This window comes from Leuciscus leuciscus, assembly GCF_965113295.1.
Source record: "Leuciscus leuciscus genome assembly, chromosome: 9".
Classification (NCBI taxonomy): Eukaryota; Metazoa; Chordata; class Actinopteri; order Cypriniformes; family Leuciscidae; genus Leuciscus; species Leuciscus leuciscus.
Genome location: NC_138733.1, coordinates 37,358,357 through 37,379,479, shown reverse-complemented (window position 1 = coordinate 37,379,479; position 21,123 = coordinate 37,358,357). Strand labels below are relative to the sequence as shown.

Below are 21,123 nucleotides of genomic sequence, written 5' to 3'. Positions count from 1 at the left end.
TGAACACAAAAGAAGATATTTTAAAGAATGTCGGTAACTAGACAGTTGACAGTAGCCATTGACTTCCATAGTATTATTTCCTACTATAGCCTATATTTTCCTAATAACTACATATTATATTATTATGATATAATATTATCATTATTAGTAATTATTTAGAAAATTATAATAATATTTAGCAGTAATGTATCAATATAGATATTACAGTACAATACCGTATAATTAATTACAGCAAAAGCAGAACAAATGACGAAATACAGTACAAATACAGTAAAGTACTATTTGGTACAGTACTCATCTTGTGTACTGTAAAGTGAATTACAGTACAGTTACTGGAAATCAAAATACATGCATCATGCATGGCAACCATGTTGCCAGTAATGTACTGTAGAAATACAAGAAAATCGTTAACAGAGAAATTGTTTCAAAGATGCACACAGTAAATTACTCTAACGTGAATGCATTGATTGATTCCTAGGTTTATTTTGTTATTAATAAACAAATGTGCGATCTATAAAGCAAAAACCTTACAATTAAAGTTGAAATGTTGTAATGTTCAAGTTTTTTAACTAAAAAAAGAAAGATGCGCAAAGAAAATGACTCTAACATGACCATATTGATTGATTCTAAGATATTTAGTTTGGTACAAACAATGTGCAATCTGTAAAACAAAAACCTCAGAATTAAAGTTGAAATGGTATACTGTTGAAAAGTTTTTGACCTTGAGAAAAAGCTATAAGTATATACTAACAATTTTTATGTTTATTATTTAATTTTATGTTGGTACATTTTTGTGAAGTACACCTGTTTTGACCTGACGTCCATTGAAATGGACAAAAAAAATTACAATTAAAGGCAATTTTTTTAATTTATTTTTTTATTTGGTCTCATTTATAGAAGCCTCATGAGCTGGGAAAATGTAATTTTATATTTTTCAGAAACTTAAAACATAATTCAGGTCTGAAGGGGTTAAAGTCTCTTGTGGAGTCACTCACTCCACCCACTATATTCTAGTCAATGAAATAAAAATTCTCAATGCAACACAACAGTAGTCTGAAGTTTATTACCAAAGTGACCTCATGTTTGTTTTTTCTGCAATTTTATGGTGTGCCCTTACAGTTTGAGACATAAGTTCTTTCTTTCTTTCTTTCTTTCTTTCTTTCTTTCTTTCTTTCTTTCTTTCTTTCTTTCTTTCTTTTTACCTCTACACAACACAAGGTTAGTAGCCTACACTATATTTATATTATATTATACACTATATATTCACATTACTGTGAATGATTAATATGTAGGCTAATTATATAGGATATACAACACTGCTGGATAATTAATACAGTATCCTACTGATGTTTAACACGTTTTTCTCACATTCTAACATTACTTTACAATATGTTACAATATGTCTTCATAAAATACAATAATAAGTACCTTAACCAAATGAAAACATTACATCTCAAGAAGAAATGGTTTTTAATTTGAATGTTCCTGTACATGGCCACTAATCATCTTACTGGTGTAACTGAGGCACTGGGACAAAAACAAATCAGATTTTTATTTATTTACTACTTTAATTTATCTATTTACATAATACTGCAACAATAACAAACATATATTAGAAAGGTATATTTTTAGGATTTTTATCATAATCCTTGAAGGAAATTAGGTAAATGTCATACTGTCCAAGACAAAGGACTCAAACAAGAGACTTAAAGGGATACTCCACTTTAAAATGAAAATGCTGTCATCATATACTCACCCTCATGTTGTTTCAAACCTGTATGAATTTCTTTCTTCTGCTGAACAGAAAGGAAGATATTTAGAAGAATATCAGTAACCAGACAGTTTCTGGTCTCATTGACTTCCATAGTATATTTTTTTCCTATGGAAATCAATGAGACCAGAAACTGTCTGGTTACTGATATTCTTCTAAATATCTTCCTTTCTGTTCAGCAGAAGAAAGAAATTCATACAGGTTTGAAACAACATGAGGGTGAGTATATGATGACAGCATTTTCATTTTAAAGTGGAGTATCCCTTTAAGTTTAATTTGAAGTACCCCACTGGACTACTTAATAGTGAACTACAGCCGTGGCCAGAAGTATTGGCAGTGAAATAAACTTTGTGTTTCACATGGGTTTCTGCTTCAGTTGTGTTGATTCACATTGTTTCTAGATTAGTGTGCAGAGTGATCAGATGCATTTTAAATAAATGCAAAAAGCTTCACCAAAACCAAGCACTAATAAGGCCAGAATGGGTGGCCATCAGTCATGATTTGGCTCAGAAGCTGATATCCAGAATGCCAGTGTAAATTAAAGGTTTTGAAGGCGGCGCGGCTAAACACTGTAAATATTGACTCTTATATTGAATGTTTTTGCTAATAAAAGCCTTTAAAATGTATGAAATGCTTATCAGTTGCTACATGACTGTGTTAAACCACTTAACTAGTTTTTCCCCTATGTCTGGTTTCACCTCAAATCCTTCCGGCTCTTCCTGGTAAATGTTAGTCAGTTGGAGCATGTAAGTAGGCTGTTTTTACATCCATCTGGTGGTCAGGATCATATTATGCTGCCATTTTTATCAAGGCTCGTATTAAAGTGATATTTGCTGTTGGTGAGAAAGTCTCTTTGTATTCTACGCCCATCACTTGGCTATAAACTTTAGCAACATATCTGGCCTTGTATGTCTTAGACCCATCAACTCCACACTGCATGTTTCCCCTCAGTCAGGTTAAAGTAAATGTGCCCGTGACCTCTTTCATGGCCTAAGCCCACATCTGGGATTTATTTAAACTCATAGCTTCTGTGAAAGTTTGTGGTACGTCACACATTCTGTAAGACTGGTTAGAATGTTCATCTCCCTCTGTCTGAGAACTACCCAGATGTCTCAGTTTGATGTTCAAAAGTCTCCATGCTCCCCTTTTGGCTGGGAGAATACATATCTGTGTCTGTCTAGGCAAGGCAAGTTTATTTATATAGCACATTTCATACACAATGGCAATTCAAAGTGCTTTACATAGAAGAAATTAAAATAATAAAAAGAAATAAGAATAATTAAAACAGTTTAGAAAAATAAAATAAAATACAGTACAGTACAAACAGTCGGACGAACAGCGGCACAGTGCTTATTCAGTAAATGCACAGCTAAACAGAAGTGTTTTGAGTCTGGATTTGAATGTGACTACTGTAGGAGCACATCTGATCTCTTCTGGAAGCTGGTTCCAGCTGCGGCTGGCATAATAGCTAAAAGCCGACTCGCCATGCTTAGAGTGAACCCTTGGTATTTCTAGCTGATATGATCCTAATGATCTGAGTGATCTGTTGGGTTTATATTCAGTGAGCATATCTGCAATGTATTGAGGTCCTAGGCCATTGAGTGATTTATATACCAGTAATAATACTTTAAAATCAATCCTAAATCTAACTGGGAGCCAGTGTAAAGACCTGAGGACTGGTGTGATATGTTCATATTTTCTGGTTCTGCTCAGAATCCTGGCGGCAGCGTTCTGTATGAGCTGCAACTCGTGAGCTTAGAATTATAAGGTTCTATCTCCGTTTAGGGTAGTTCTGAGATATTGAGCATCAAAGTTTTTACATCCCAGCTGGCAATGGAGAGATGGAACCTTTTTATTTTATTAATAACTACTAACAAAAATTTTTTTTTTTACAAAAATAACACCACACAGGCATTAATAAACACCTAATGGATCATATTATGTCAAAAACTCAATTTCGACCAAAAGTGGAGATAGAACCTTATAATTCTAAGTCTTATGGTCTTTTTGGGAAGTCCATTACAATAATCCGCCCTGCTGGTGATGAAAGCATGCACAAGTTTCTCTAAGTCTTGTCTGGAAACAAGCATCTAATTCTTGCAATATTTTTCAGATGAAAGTATGCTGATTTAGTTATTGCTTTGACAGGACTACTGAAACTAAGGTCTGACTCTGTGTCACACCAAGATTCCTGACTTGATGTTTAGTTGTTTGACCCCTAGAGTGAAGGTATGCGTTCACCTTGAGAACTTCATCTTTGTTTCCAAATGCAATGACTTCAGTTTTGTCTTTGTTTAACTGAAGAAAGTTTTGGCACATCAAACTGTTGACTTCATCAATGCATTGGCACAGGGAGTCAATGGGGCTGTAATCGTTAGGCGATAGGGCTAAGTACAGCTGTGTGTCGTCTGCATAGCTGTGGTAAGCAATTTGGTTCTTTCTCATTATTTGGCTCATTGGGAGCATTTACAGGTTGAACAGGAGTGTTCAGCAACACACTTTCTGACAAGTTGAACAACAGAAGACTAAACAAGCAGGGCTGTTTTTGAAAAATTCCTGTTTTACATTATTTAATGTGAAATTCATTATTTCTTTTTGTAATGTTTGTTATGTGTAACATATGGAAACAAGTACCCTTAGTTTGGAAAAGTTAGGTTTTCTCCTCGCCAGTGCATGTTTGCTTCATATTCAACTATTGTAGCATCTGTTCTCGGTTATCATTACAGACACCGTCCACAACCTTTGCTCTCTGAGAGCCATCTTGCCATTTCAAGAAGCTTAACTTTGATAGGTGTAAATGGTTCTGAAGTCTCGAGCATAATGCAGTTCATGTTTAGCAGTGATAGAAACTCCTTTGCCATGAATTCTGTACTGTTATCTGACTGACCTAACACACTTTATGGTCCTATAATGGGTTAGAGGTGAACTTCTCAGTAGCTTTCAAATAAATACTGCTCTGGGTCGATAAGACCAGCTAAATCTCTAGGAGTCACAAAAGTCACACAACTATTTTTTTGTCCGTTTTTCAATTTTTATTCAAAACATACTGCCAGACATGTTGCCTATTGTGCAATATTGAAACATAAAACGATACATTTTCCCATTCAGTCCCCGTTGAATTAATGAAACGCTCCTTTTCTTATCAACCGCAGCCAATGCTGATACTGCCAACCTGTGTCACTATAGTGCAACACATGTCTAAACTAAAACACAAATATCGTTCACAAAAAAAGGTATGACAACATTCTATATTATTGGACTGGCGTTTTTTATTCAATAGCTTCTTTTTTCCAAACATACACAGAAATCTCAATGATACAGTATATATATATATATATATATATATATATATATATATATATATATATATATATATATATACACACATGTCGGTGTATATAATGATATTCTCTAAAAAGTCAAGGGTATGGGACATGGCTGCTGTGCGCTTAAAGAGATGAAGGTAGGTTTCTGCTGTATTATTTTGAGTCCACACAAAAGGTTCAGGATCTGCTAGACAAACAGTGGAGGGTACAAGGGTAATAGAAGATCTCCAGTGCATTTCGTCAAGCATGTTGGGAGAAAGAACATGTGGGAGCTGCCTACATAGTGGAGAACACCAAACAGTTACTGAGCTTCACAATACTGCACTTCTGCCCATTCTGAAAGAGAGTGTGTGAAGAAAACTACTGGAGTAACACAGTACCTAAACTTGTTTTGTGATGTTTATTTGACAGATTAGACAGATGCTCTGGGTCAGGTTTAATGATGGAGCTTGTTATAAATTTTTTTTTAATTTTTTTTTATGCTTTTTAAATGGTTTTTGATAGATGACACGTACAACACATTAACTGCTACACAAATGAAATGACACGCTGTTCTCCCTCCCAACAGAACTTCACTAACATGAAATAACATGGGGGGTTATGAAGTATTCATGGGGGCAAAATTTTAAAATAAAGGCCCTATGTAGAAACACACCTTTGGGTAAAAGTGTTGATCAGGTTTTATGCCTCTGGTTCTCATAATAATATGGTCACAGGAGCAGAAATTCTGCATCAGCACTCTTACTTCGGGATGCATTGTATACATTTGCCCATTCTTTGGTACAATTCAGCTCCATTATCATAGAGCAACATCCAATTCAAACTATGCGGCTCTACATAAACTGATACATAAATGACAAGGGTGTGGGGGCATGGGGGGGGGGTCTTTTGGGGAGCATCATCCCAAGAATGACATCCATTAATAAGCAAATTACATTCCTATTTCCTTTTGAAAGTCAAGGCATTGCCAATGTATGACTCAGTGATTTCTCCCCTATGTAACTACAGGTATGATGAGTAATGTGAAAGTGTGTGTGCGAGTGTGTGTGTCCGCAAGGAAGAAGCTGTTTGTTTGAAACAGATGAGAAGAATGTGAGAGTGGATTTAGAGGGATTGGTGTGGACTTCAGACCACAGCAGCTGCTGTGTGATAAATGGAAAACCTCTACATCATACCCAGCTGCATCAGAGAGTTAGCATATGCCATCGGCTTGACGTTTGGATGAGGCTGAGGAAAAGGAAAAAATAATGTTACTACATTTATAACTGCAACACATCATTTTTGTCTAATTATACTAGTTTGCTAAGCCACATAATAATAATAATAAATGTAAAAAATGACAGGTGCGATGCACCAATTGGAAAATTCTTAGGAAAATTCTTACCAATAGGAAAAAGTAGGGGCCAGATTTACGAAACAAGGCAAATTAGCGTGAGAGAGCGCAAAACCAAAACACGCCGATGGGAGTGGAAAGTTCTGCACGTGATCTATTGACATCGCGCAAATTAAAGAACACAGACACAGCCGGATCATTTCCGTTATGACCAATGCAATCTACCAAGAGCAGCGCAAATTAGCATCTAGTTTAACCTGTTAAGCTGCAACGCCACTTTTGAAAAATCCCCAGAAATGACATACCCAAACTGAAACAGATACAGTTCATGAACCCTTTGCACTAAAAGCACAAGTATGATCTCATTTGAAAGCTGACACCTGGTAGTTTATTGTAAATGTAGATTAATTATTGTCATTATGAAAAAAACATTTTTTAAATAGCTTCAAAGTTTTGTAAAGTTATTAGAAATTTATTTTTATGAAACATATTCATGAAAATAAAATTTAAGTGGGCACTGTAGCAATCTAGAAATGCACTGCAGCTAAAGCCATATGTGTGACCATGTTATATTTAAAATCTGAAAATGATAAGTCTAAAACTCTGTATTTAGTTAAATGTTTTTCAAGATCATGTCAAATTACTTTATTTTGGGCCTAGCTAGCATGTTAGCTTAGCACACCATCAATACACGACCATTTATGAGATTAAAACGTACTCGGTTACTAACGTAACCTCGGTTCTCTCTAGAAGAGGGAACGAGTACTGCGTAAGATATCTTACGCTAGGGGAAAATCCTTTTTCCGCGAGATATTGAAGCCAAAAATTATCCTTAATTTTGTAATAATGCAAAACGCGTTGCGGCAGCATGCAGACATAGGCGAGGCAGCTCGCGCGCCTATTGGCTGCTCTGCGGCAACTGCAGCAGCCTATCGAGCGAGGCCTGGCGTGACGCCAGACCCAATCAGGGCACTTCGCGCCCGCTGCGTCACGTCCCGCCGAAATGGGCGTGGTCTAGGCCTATAAATACCGCTCGCAGGCAGCTATTATCTGGTTTTTCATCATCGAAGCAACCAGAGCGTGTGCATGCACGGCAAGATACGCAGTACTCGTTCCCTCTTCTAGAGAGAACCGAGGTTACGTTAGTAACCGAGTACGTTCTCTTACGAGAGGTCTCTCGTACTGCGTAAGATATCTTACGCTAGGGGACCCAATGCAAAACGCCGTGCATGCTGAGATCTGACACCAAAGACCCAAGGGCGAAAGCCCGGGGTACATATAGTGCACAATCACTCAGGGAACTCACAGGGAGTCCGGGAAGAGGGAGGGGCGAAGCCGCACTCTTCCACATATGGCAGCGTCGCTGAGACGCGAATTTCATCATACAGACAGGGCGGGGTACGGCCTGAACTGATGGGGGAATGTGGGTCTTACACAGTTTGCCCAGGCACATTTCGTGCTGCTACTTTTTACTGTCGAACATTGAGCTGTGCTCAGTAGACGCAGCATTCTGAGCTGATCGCATCAGGTCAGATAATACTGGTAAACTTAGACCGACAGCAGCCTGGCCTGCAGGGCGGGAACCTCTAGGTTATAAAACCTTATAAATGTAGACGGGGAGGCCCAGCCTGCCGCCATACAAATATCTTGCAAGGCAATCCCACTTGACCAGGCCCACGAAGAGGCCATGCCTCTCGTGGAGTGCGCTCTGACACCCAACGGGCACTGCATGCCCTTGGAGGCGTATGCCAGCGCTATAGCATTAACTATCCATCTGGATAGGCTCTGTTTCGACGCGGCTAGTCCCTTAGAACGTCCGCTAAATGAAACAAAGAGCTGCTCCGTCTGTCTGAAAACAGACGAGCGAGACACATAAGCTCGTAATGCCCTGACTGGGCAAAGGAGGCTCGCGTCTCTTTCCTCAACAGGGAGATAACCTGCGCCCTAAACGGTGTGTTGAGGGATTTTGGAACATAACCGTGCTTAGGTTTGAGTATAACTTTTGAGTCATTAGGCCCAAACTCCATGCACGCCGCGCTCACAGAGAGTGCGTGTAGATCCCCTATGCTCTTCACTGAAGCGAGAGCCAGCAAAAACACCGTCTTGAAAGACAGGTGTTTCAAATCGATTGACTGTAAAGGCTCAAATGGCGCACCTTTCATGGCTTCCAGAACCGTAGAAAGGTCCCATACGGGGACTGAGGGAGGTCTGGGAGGATTCAGTCTCTTAGCCCCTCTAAGGAAGCGGATGACTAAATCGCTCCTTCCTATTGACTGACCAAGCGTTGTTCCTGAGAACGCTGCTATAGCCGCCACATAAACTTTGAGCGTGGAGGGGGCCCTGCCCTCATCCAACAGCTCTTGTAGGAAGGAAAGCACCTCCGTCACACCACAGTCTGTGGGTGACACACCACGGGCTGTGCACCAGCCCGAAAACACTGACCATTTCGAGGAATAGAGTCGTCTCGTAGACGGAGCTCTAGCCTGCATGATCGTGTTTAATACTCCTTTAGGGAGTCCAACATGTACCCGTTGATGGCCCAGACATGAAGGGACCATAGCTCCGGGTGAGGATGCCAGATCGAGCCGTGGGCCTGTGAGAGGAGGTCTCTCCTCACTGGTACTGGCCACGGGGCAGTACTTGCTAACTGCATCACGACTGGGAACCAAGGTTGGTTTTTCCAGAACGGTGCCACCAGCAATACTGAGCATCCTTCTTCCCTGATCCGTTCTATCACCTGAGGCAGGAGAGAGACGGGGGGAAAAGCATAGAGCGGGCGGCGGGGCCACACATGGGCCAGCGCACTCCTGCTCTTGGAGAAAAATTCCTGACAGTGAGCGTTTTCTACTTCCGCTCTGCCGAATTTCTTCCACAGCAGTTGGACTGTCTGTGGGTGTAGAGACCACTCGCCTGCCGGAACATTGTTCCTGGACAGTCTGTCCGGTCCTATATTCAGGAGCCCTGGCACGTGCGCTGCTCTGAGCGAGCGCAGGTTGCACTACATACCAGGAGGCGTTCTGCCAGCCTGTACAGGTTCTTGGACCTGAGGCCGCCCTGGCGATTTATGTAGGACACCACAGACATGTTGTCCGAACGGACCAAGACGTGGCGTCCTTTTAATTGGGGACAAAAACGCGTCAGCGCGTTGTCTACTGCCAGCATTTCGAGGCAGTTTATGTGCAGGAGCTTTTCCCGTTCCGACCACTGGCCGAAGAACGGTCTGCCCTCGAGCAGCGCTCCCCATCCCGAGGTGGACGCGTCCGTGGACACCACTTTCACCCTCGAGGAAGTCCCCAGGCTTACACGTGATTGGTACCAGTCGTTCGCTCTCCAAGGTTTCAGAGCTGTGAAGCACTTCTGATTGACCCTGAGGCGAAGCGAACCGGATGCCCACGCTCTGCGTGGGACTCGCGCTTTCAGCCAAAACTGCAGCGGGCGCATGCGGAGCAGGCCCAGCTGGAGTACTGACGATGCTGAGGCCATGAGACCTAGCATCTTCTGAAATTTCTTGAGCGGGACAGACGCGCCGCAGCGAAACGAGTTCACTGTGCGTTGAATGTCTACCGCGCGCTGTGGTGATAGTCGCGCTATCATGGACAGCGAGTCCAATTCTGTGCCCAGGAAAGATATCTTCTGACTGGGTGACAGAGAGCTCTTCGCCCAATTGACACTGAGACCCAAATCCTCGAGGTGATCGAGTAAAATGGTCGTGTGTTCTATGAGCACTGCGCGAGATTGCGCTAGAATCAGCCAATAGTCCAAATAGTTCAGCACTCGCATGCCTCTCATTCTGAGGGGTGCGAGCGCCGCATCCATGCACTTCGTAAATGTACGGGGTGCCAGGGACAAACCGAACGGCAGGACTGTGTACTGATATGCCTGGCCCTCGAAGGCGAATCTCAAATATCGCCTGTGACGTGACGCTATCTGTATTTGAAAATACGCGTCTTTCAGATCTATTGACACAAACCAATCTCCTTGGCGAATCTGCACAAGGATTTGTCTGGTCGTGAGCATCCTGAACTGTCGCTTCACAAGCACTTTGTTCAGTTGCCTTAGATCTAGTATGGGTCTGAGACCCCCGTCTTTTTTCGGTACCAGGAAGTATCTGCTGTATAGCCCTCCTTCGCTCTGAACTTGAGAGAGAGGCTCTATGGCCCCTTTGCTCAATAGTTTCGCCACTTCGGCTCGAAGTAAATGTGCTACTTCTGTTTTTACCGTGGTCTCGACGCGCGCCACATAGCGGCGAGGGCGTCGGCGAAACTGCAGCGAATAGCCTCTTTTTATAATGTTCAGCACCCACTTCGAAACCCCGGGCAGCTTTGCCCATGCGTCTGCATGGATAGCTAGGGGTTGAATACGAAGCGCGCTCCGCTCGCTCAGCGATGGAGAAGCTTCGGCGTGCTGCAACACAAGCATCGCGCTCGTGACATTTGAGGCATGGGGGGCGCTGATAACAGCGGGCAGATTGCCCGCGCTCGACTCCTCTGCGGTGGTCAACCGCGAGGGGGAGGGCTGGGCGGTTCCCGTGGGAACTGTCATGTCTATGTGTGGATGTGGGCGCGGGACAGCGGGCACATTTATCACACCGAAAGCATCGTTCGCTTGCGTGAAGCGAGTGCACGTTGGTTTCGTTTTTACAGAAACCGTGAGACATGCATAACGCGGTGTCAGTAGGCACTGGGTAGTGGGCACATTCACCATGTTTGAAGCGCAACCGATCGGAGTCGGTTTTATGTGCGCGAGCCCTGTGTAACAGGCTGTGCTTGTGTGTAGGGATGGGCACTGGGCATTCTTACTACACATGAAACACCATCGGCCGTGGCCGGGACACCAGAAAATACACTCTTTTGGGGATTTATCTGGGTAGCCGTGAAAACGGCATTTGTGTGCAGGCAAGCGGGTGACAGAACCGACTTGTTGGCTGCAGAAAACACTGGAACAGTCACATTTGCTGGAACTGGACGAGCGAATAGCTTTGGTGTGAGTCTGGCCGCAGCGGGACTTGAACACCGTCGTTTTCCTAGCTGTGCTAGGACGACTTCGGGGCCTCTGGCTTCACCGTAATCCTAGGTCGCGGGCCACGCACGGCGGGGCGGCGACCGGATGAGCGGGAGCGCGGTCTCGCGCTTCGGGCCTGGCGGCGCTGTGAAGTGGAGGCAGTGGACGGTGGCTGTGGCTGTGAGCTCTGAGCAGACGGTTTCGCACGGCCTGCTGCAGAGCTGGAGCGCTTCGGGAGGAAGTGCTTCATAGCCTGTGACGCTTTCTGTACCTCTGCGAATCTCTCCGCGAAATCCTTGACAGAGGATCCAAAGAGGCCTGTGGCGGAAAGCGGGGCGTCGAGGAACGCGGTGCGCTCAGACTCGGCCATTTCCGAGAGCGTCAGCCAAAGATGTCTCTCAGTCACGGTGAGAGAGGCCATATTCCGTCCAATGGCTTGCGCTGCAGACTTAGTAGCACGGAGAGCGAGGTCCGTGGCACTCCTTAAGTCCGGCACGCAGATCGCGTCAGGTCCTTCCTCATCCAGCTTACGGAGGAGATCGGCCTGGAAGATCTGAAGCGTTGCCATGGTGTGCAGCGCTGACGCAGCTTGCCCGGCGGCGGAGAAAGCGCGGCGGAGCAGGCTTGACGTCGTGCGGCAAGCTTTAGAGGGTAGGGCCGGCTTAGCACGCCGTCCAGCGGAGGGCGGACATAAGTGGGCCGCTATCGCCTCTTCGACCGGCGGCAGCGAAAGGTATCCTTTGTTCTTGGCATCGTCAACAGCGGAGAATGCCAAAGAAACAGCAGGACGCACTCTAGCCGTTCCAGGACTTGGCGACTTCTTCGTGTAACTCAGGAAGAAAAGGCGCCGGTCTGGACGCAGGCGAAGCGCGCTCCCCAGGCAGGAAAAATCCATCCAGCCGGTTGTGAGCGGGCTGCTCAGGCGAAGACCACTCGAGGCCGAGGCTCGCCGCGGCCTGTGCGAGTACTCGCATGAGCTCCGTCTCGATGGACGCTCTCTTGCCTGACGACGTGCGGGCAGGGGGCGTGGGGTCCTCAGAGCCCGCCCAATCCTCACTGCCTGACGCCAGAATAGAGCAGGAATCATCCTCTCCCAGCAGGGCTTCCTCATCAATGATGTCAACGGAAGCGGCGGCAGACGGCGGCCGCTGTCCGTCAGGAAGCGAGGCTGACGAAGCCGGGGAAGCAAGCGGGCGAACCGGCGAGCTTTGGCGGCTGAGGGAGGGTTCCGGGGCCCGCTGGGCACGGCGCTTTTTACGGCGCGACGCCGCGGCGGGCGGGGGAGCAGTCTCGGGGAAGAAGGCTAGGCGAGTCCTCAGAGTCGCCATTGCCATCAGCTCGCAGTGAGGGCAGCCGCCGTCAGCGAGCGCGAGAACTGCATGTTCCTCACCCAGGCAGGAAACGCAAACCACGTGGCGGTCCCCGTCGCTGAGTGTGGCTCTGCACGAGCCGCAGGAAGGCATCTTTAAAAAGACGCTAGCTCTTTTAGAATGTGTGTCGCGGCGGCGACACACACACACAAATAGAGTACAGTGTAATCAGAAAGGATATAAGCGCCGGAAAGCGCAGCAGGAACGCGGCGCGGCCAGCGACTTCAGTGACTCGTCCCGCTGAAGGTGCTCTCTCTCAGACGGCGCGGCTTCTTCTCCAGCTCCAGCGATGCGTGTGCTTCGGTTGAAGGATGAAAAATCAGATAATAGCTGCCTGCGAGCAGTATTTATAGGCCTGATTGGGTCTGGCGTCACGCCAGGCCTCGCTCGATAGGCTGCTGCAGTTGCCGCAGAGCAGCCAATAGGCGCGCGAGCTGCCTCGCCTATGTCTGCATGCTGCCGCAACGCGTTTTGCATTATTACAAAATTAAGGATAATTTTTGGCTTCAATATCTCGCGGAAAAAGGATTTTCCCCTAGCGTAAGATATCTTACGCAGTACGAGAGACCTCTCGTAAGAGAACCATGTTTGTGCTCCAAACGTACTTTATAACGCAAGTGGAGAGTTTTAAATAATCTTCTGTGATCTAATTTGGCTTCAGATAAAAAAAAATCAGACAGAAAATATATTATTTATAGAATTATGTACAATGATAAAGTCTATATCGATTAGCATTACATTATAAATATAATCTATTATTATAAAAATACCTGGCATTGCTTGAAAAACACAGGCAAATCACATATCATTGCAATTATGTTTATTGTTTTCAAAACGTCTGTATCTGCATATTACAGCGATCTCTGTGTTAGCTTTGTGTGTAGCTGCTATCAGTGACGTCCTTGAAGGTCACATGATTATGGCTCTTCTTCATGTTCCATATATGGAGTATTTTTGTGCATATAGCGCCCTCAGGCTATTGGTATGAATTGAAAACACAGCACATCTCAGTAAGAAGCGCTCATAATGATTACATCGACGCATTTGGGTATACATTCAATAAATATTATTCCTGTCTATAGAAATATGATGTGAATCTATGAGAATATATCAATATTTCTCCAAGTCTGCACATTTTTTAGCTAAAAGCCCTGAGGGACGTTGTTTTGTGAAGCACTGTCATGACGACAGCACGGAGTTTTTTTTTTATGAATGGACCAGCTGACGGTCATAAATCATATTAAAGGGATCAACGCATTTTTTCATTTCATAACTCCTGACATAACTGTCACTATAAGTTTCTCAGAATACAATAGTGGTCAAATACTGAAACTTGAGTCTTATATCTTTTTAATGATGTATAGTTTGTCAAAGTATAACATTTAATCTGATTGTAACTTTGAACTAAATAAATAAAAAAACCCTGGTGAGGGTTAACAGGTTAAAGGATTAGTTCAACCCAAAATGAAAATTTCCTGATAATTTACCCCAATGCCATCCAAGATGTTCATGTCTTTCTTCGTGACCTTTGCAAATTGATTACGTAATGCCTGGCGCGTCGCAGACCAGCACAAGACGAACAATTGTGGTTAAAAAGTATATACATTTTTATTTTATTTAGAAAATGACCGATTGTTTTGCTAGATAAGACCCTATTCCTCAGCTGGGATCGTGCAGAGCCCTTTGAAGCACTTCAAAGCCCTTTGAAACTGCATTGATTTGAACTTCAACAATTTGGTTACCGTTGAAGTCCATTGTGTGGAGAAAAATCCTGAAATGTTTTCCTCGCAAAACTTCATGTCTTTCTTTCTTCAGTGGAAAAGAAATTGACATCTTGGATGGCATTGGGGTGAGTAAATTATCAGGAAATTTTCATTTTGAGGTGAACTAATCCTTTAAGACATGCTTTTTTTGGGAGGTAAATAATGTCGCAAACACCAATACCTTGACGAGCGCAAACCTTAGTAAATCACCTTGCGTGAATCATTTAAATACTCTCCTCCCATACATTTTGGGTATGAAAGGGAAACTCCTACAAATGCATCTGCAATAATGTCAGCCGCAAAAGTAACCCTTATTCACGCCTTTTCAGCGCTAATTTTTCACTGCGTGTCTTTATTAAATTCTGACAGTCGTTTTTTAACGCCAAAACAGGGTTTGTGTTGCCGCAAGCTATTAGTAAATCTGGCCCTAGATATTTCCGACACACTAGTGAAAAGAAAAAAAAGATAATTTTAAATGACACTTTACTGAAACAATTCTATGAATTCTATTAATATTATAATAATTTTGCAGTGATTGCAATAAATGCCATGTATGGCATTTTTGGATAAACATTTTCCTCATCTTGTTGCATCCCTACCAATAATCTTGAGATGTCACTTATTTGTAAGTCGCTTTGTATAAAAGCGTCTTCATAATGAATGAATGTAAATAATGTATAAACATGTAATTCCACTGACCACAGCAATAAACTGGTGGAACTCTGGATTGAGGTCTGATCCCCTGAGATGAATGTAAGCTCCTTTATTTCCCATCTGGTCACTAAGAGCAAAAAAAGAAGCACACAGAAAAGAAAAAGTCATGAAGATACACACAAAATTTGTAACTGATGGAAAATGAGTCTGTAGTACGGGGTTCAAACAGGGCCTAAAACTAACTTTTTTCCACACCTGCTAATGGCCAATGACTTAAGAAAATTTACCGGCCATAAAAATATTTTACCTTCCATTAACCACTTATTTAGATAGATAGATCTTTATTGTCATTGTATGCGATACAACGAAATTCTGTTGGAGCAGTCCTCTCCAGATAGCAGCATAGTAAAAAAGATAGAAATTTATAAAAATAAAAATATATTAACCTATATTCCCATATACACATACACATCCATATACATACGCGCAAATGCACATACATACATACATACGCACATCCATACATACATACATACATGCAAACATGCATACATACCTACATACATATATGATATACAATACATACAATATAATATATAATATATGCATATACACATACACGTACATACACACATACATACACATACATATATATATATATATACATACATATATATGCATACCTACACAAACACACGCACACGCACATACACATACACATACACTAACACATTCTCAATAAATAGATAAAACAGCTAAAACAGTAAACACAGCAGTTATTGCACAGAGTCCGATTGCACTGAGGAGGTAAAAGGGGGATGAAAGATATGTGTATCTATGTCTGTATACATGGGCGTGCGTATGATTTTTGTAATATGTTCACAGCTCTGGGGAAAAAGCTGTTCCGGAGTCTATTTGTGCGTGTGCTGGGGGTTCTCAGTCTGCCTGAGGGGAGGGTGGTGAACAGTGAGTGTCCGGGGTGTGAAGTGTCCTGCATAATGTTTGTGGCCCGTGTGAGAAGACGGCTTGAGCATATTTCACTCAGATTCGGTAGGGTGGAGCCAATTATTCTCTCAGCCACCTTGACAACCCGTTGCAGATCCTTTCTTTCTGCTGCTGTGCAGCTGGAGTGCCACACAGTACAGCAGTATGTCTTTCAATTGTGCAGCGATAAAAGCGTGTCAGAAGTTCCTGAGGGACCCTATTGCGCTTCAGGGTCCTCAGGAAGAACATCTTCTGCTGGGCTTGTTTCTTATTAAAGGGCTTGGCTTGTTTCTTATTTCTTCTTAATAAATTCTTATTTCTTCTTATCCTTATTAAAGTTATAAAAGTTATTCAGTCAAGAGCCATGAGTAACTGTTCTTTGTTTTTTGTTGTTTGATTAACATTAAAAACACAGACGGCGGCAGGAATATTAGGCTGCTGTCACTTTAAGAGCTGCACAGATCCAATATACTGTTACACATGCGTTTTATTTCTCAACTGCGCGCTGAGACGCGGATTTCTGGGCATGCGCTTCAGATGTTTGCGCACAGAAAACTTCCCACGCAGAGCATCGTCCATGTTCGTGTTCTCACAATTTAGCATTGATAGAATTCATTGTTAGAATTTGGCACTTGGCGAGTGTTAGGGGCGTGCACCTGAGACCTGCTGTCAGACTCTAAAATGGAGTTTGCTCACAGGGTCGCAAGACGACGTAAAGTACATGCATCTGATGAGTTTTATCAGAGCCCGTCATTCTCTGGTTTTATCAAGTTGATGTCAATAGCGCGCGCTCTCTATATAGGCATATTCATATTTTGCCGCTATGTGAAAAAATCCAGCAAAATGCGCCGACGCGTTTGTCGACCCAGAGGATTAACTTTAGCCTAACCATAAATTGTGATTAAAATATATGATCACTCACATCAAGACGCCGCTGCGGTGGTGGAGTCCATGCAGGAGCGTTTGTCACTGCGTCGCTTTTCAGCGCAAGCTGTGTGGAGAAGCCCATTTCCACCTCTATTGCGTTGGAGAAGCAATCCCGCGAAAATGCAGGTTTCACACTCACGGTCTTCCAGGCCAAGTGCATGCAAACACTGGCGCCTATTTTCCAAGTCTGCTGGAAAGTTATGCAGTCCAGCAGTGCTGTTCCTTGCAACCAGCAACACTACACCTACGTACCCTCCTGACCACTGTACACAGATAAATCTACGCTAGCTCATACCAAGGGCGTGGTGAGCTCGTACCAGGGGCGTGGTAGAGCTGGAACCTGCTTACGTCACCTGCCACCTTTTACGTCACTTGCCACCGCAACATCCAATAGGAAAATTCAACTGCAGTAGCCACCGTTCAACCTTAAGAGGGCAGCACTCAGACATTTTTACACCATATATTGTAAAATTAAAACACTTTATACCCAAATGTCAAAAAAGTTACTCGAATCCATGAACAGCACTAATAAAGCCTCATTCTTACAGATCATTAAATAAAAAAAGTTGGTTTAGGGTTTAGTTACCCTTTAACTTTGATTTACCTAAATATTTTCAAAGAGGTACAGGCAGATATTTGTTCTGCTTTATTTTTCTGCACTTTGTGCGTTATGTTACTGACTGGAGATCAGTAAGATAATATACATTTTATATTTTTATTTATGTGTTTAAAGACTGTCTAGTAAAGTTCACAGACTGTTTAAAAAATGCAATCCACCATATGTTTATTACAGTGACTTTGAATTATCTAAATACTGAGTGTGGTCAAAACCTGCAATCTGCACTTTTAGTTTGTGTGATTTGTTACTGACTTTCATATTAAAGTTTACACCACGCTTATTTGTCAGTACTTCATGTTGTCATGATAATTACTGCATGTAACGCAGCGCTGTTTTACTTGGTCAAAAAAACATTCATATTAAAAATACAGTTGAGTGTGTTGAAAGTTGTGTTGTAACGTTACTCTGTGTGTTACGCTTTACGGCTGCTGTGAGACACTTGTTGAACATTGCAGTAAACTAGATTGATATTAGAATATCACATTAATAAAACTTGATTGATATTAGAATATCACATTAATAAAAGCTGGATGACTTGTGTTGCAAAATAATTTGCAATTAATTTTAAAACATTGTATGGTGGAGTAAAAGCCTGTATTACTGTAACTACAAATAAAGCTCTTTCCGATTATGCTATGTTTGCCACTTGACAAAATAGTGTTGTCTCTGAGACATGGTACAACTATGATACTCGCGGTAAATCAAGAAAACAAGAGGTTAAAACAATAAGACTAACCATGTTGAACTATATAACAATGGTTATTTTTCTGATGATAAAGGTATCCAAACAGTTGCTCACATGTCTAATAAAACATATATTAAAGCATCTTTGATGTTTCCATGGTTTCCACTAAGTCAAACCGGAAATCGAGGGTAATGCAGATATGATGTCATTGACAGGCGACGCAATTACGAGTCTGTTTAAAATTGGTGTTTTCTCTAGATTTAAACATTGTTGGAAACATTTGAGACAATGCAAGTACACAAGTCCATAAAATATATACTAGGGCTGGGCGATATGGACCAAAAGTCATATCGCGATATATTTAGGCTGAATATCGATATACGATATATATCCCGATATTTTTTCCACAAAGTGAGAGAAAATGTTCAGTCAAAGTCAAAGCCAAATATGACGTCACAAGTAGTTTTATTGAAACCAACTATTTCAGTGAACAGTTGCAAAATCAAATGAATAAATAATAAACAGGTTTCTTCACCTAAGTTGGGGCTACACGATTATGACAAAAATCATAATTGCCGATTATTCCCTTCGAATTGTAATAGCTATTTATTAATTATGATTATCAAAGTTTACATTCAATATAGGTAGGCTATAAACAAATTTTGTGTAAACATGTTATAAATTTCCTATATATATATATATATACATACATACATACATACATACATATACATATATATAACATAAATTGTAAGAATATGACTAATAGTAAAGACTACAGACTAGTACTAATAAATAAACATTAGGCCTATGCTAAAGTTATTAAATGGCAGTCCCAAACTAGTTTTTGTTAATACAATGTTGGTATGAGCCACTACAGTCATTTAAAAATATAAAAAATAACACAAAGAAAAATAGTGGCATTTTGGGGTTAATATGGAAAGGACAGTTACCATGGTGAATACACAATATAAACAATAACTGTTAATGAAACATGGGAACTGCTCCTGGTGAATAGAATGAAAATCATACCTGCATTACTTTTATTTCGTGTAATTTACAACGTAACGGCGTTGCATGCTCGTAGTTTCTTTTGCACTTGATCAGTGAGGCGATACAGCGCGCGCCGCCGCATTTGCGCGTGCAATTGAAGAGTGTGCGCTATGAGAACAGGATAACGGCTGACAGGACAAGAAATTCCGTTTTTCTGAGGTGAAAAACTTTATCTCAGCGTACACTTATGTCACTGCCTGGTAGTTCCTATTGTGCTGGGTTTTCTGAAGTAGTCATGATTCGCCTCTCATAACATAACATGCTCTAAACACGCACGCAGAGTGGAAAAGGAGGAGCGGGGAGCAAGGATCACAGCGCAAATTTGAACTATATCGATGTATGCGATATGGTCTAATTCCATATCGCATTTCAAAAATATATCGATATATTTTTTATATCGATATATCGCCCAGCCCTAACATATACCATTGTATCTTAATCCAAAATTTGTACATATTGTGCCTTTAATATCCCCTCTGAAAATCACAATGCACTAATAAGGACAGAGAGATGATCATACCAGTAGTTTGGCGCTGAGAACACGGTTATGCACTTCCCTGAGTGAGTGACCTCGTAACCCTCGGCTTTCACCTCATGACTGCGCACTATGTACTGCAGCTTGTTCTGCTCCAGGAAGCGCTCTGTAACATCAGGCCCAAACTGACAGCTCACGCCCCGCTTACTGACGGACCGTCCGTTCTGGAAGAGAACACACATCAGTCAAACACAGGTGAACGCTGTGACTCAAAACCTTTGGTTAGCTGAAGGGGGAACAGGAACTAACCTGCGGCTGAGGATCTGACCACAGGAGATCACACATTGGACCTGTGCAACAGAAAGTTACAAATTACAACTTGAGTGTTACAACTTGAGCATTTTCCAATAAAAACATGCTTGGCCATGCAACACTTGATAACACTTTGCAAGAGTGATGTGTGTGATTGGCCAGGCCTTCTAAGTGGTCTTAGTGCAGTGTTATGTGGTTGCTAGGGTGCTCTGGATGGTTGCTAGGGCATCACTATGTGATTGTTAAAGTGTTTGGGTGGTTGTTGGAACTTAGCTGTAATAGACCTTCTTTAGAATATTGTCTCTGAACTTCCGTTTTTGCAGTAGCTCTGTATATTTCTAAGGCATCGCTGTCCAGGATTAATTAGCTGGTGAAGTGGATTTACTTATTGTAGAGTAAACGAAAGTCATCATAAGCATTGTAATGTTTAAAGCAGATGTCGTAACAAATGTTAGCAGACATTCATAAATATGTCAGATCGCAGTGAAAATACAAACTGGACGACGAAAGACAATGAGCGCAGTGCTGAAAAGGGGCGGGGCTACATAAGGTCTATAGAGTGAAATGTAAGTATTTCCTCCTAATAACCATTAACAACTGCTTTACTACTGGTTTAAAATACTGTACACAAAGCATAAAAAAACATTATCTAACTATTTTATGAGCTAATTTATAATTAATATATAATTAATATTTAAATTCTAATGAATAAAGAACTCACTAATTGTATATAGCCTAGTAATATATTACCAATGCAGAGACTACAATATGTAAACTATAAATAAACTACAAACTGATAGTTTGCAAATTATTTGTGAGCACTTTATTACTGTATACATATTATAATATG

The 21,123-nt window shown here is 42.0% G+C and overlaps 1 protein-coding gene across 1 annotated transcript in view; it reads right to left on the bottom strand.

Annotated features, from left to right (window-relative positions):
- Window positions 1-5,478: 5,478 nt before the first annotated feature.
- Window positions 5,479-21,123, bottom strand: part of ppp5c (protein phosphatase 5, catalytic subunit) — a 35,311-nt gene continuing 19,666 nt past the window's right edge. The window contains exons 10-13 of the mRNA XM_082180661.1: window positions 20,271-20,311; window positions 20,007-20,185; window positions 15,264-15,345; window positions 5,479-6,324 (exon numbers count right to left, since the gene is read on the bottom strand). Coding sequence (XP_082036787.1) covers window positions 6,262-6,324; window positions 15,264-15,345; window positions 20,007-20,185; window positions 20,271-20,311 — 365 coding nt within the window. The 3' untranslated portion in view covers window positions 5,479-6,261. The remainder of the gene's footprint in view (window positions 6,325-15,263; window positions 15,346-20,006; window positions 20,186-20,270; window positions 20,312-21,123) is intronic.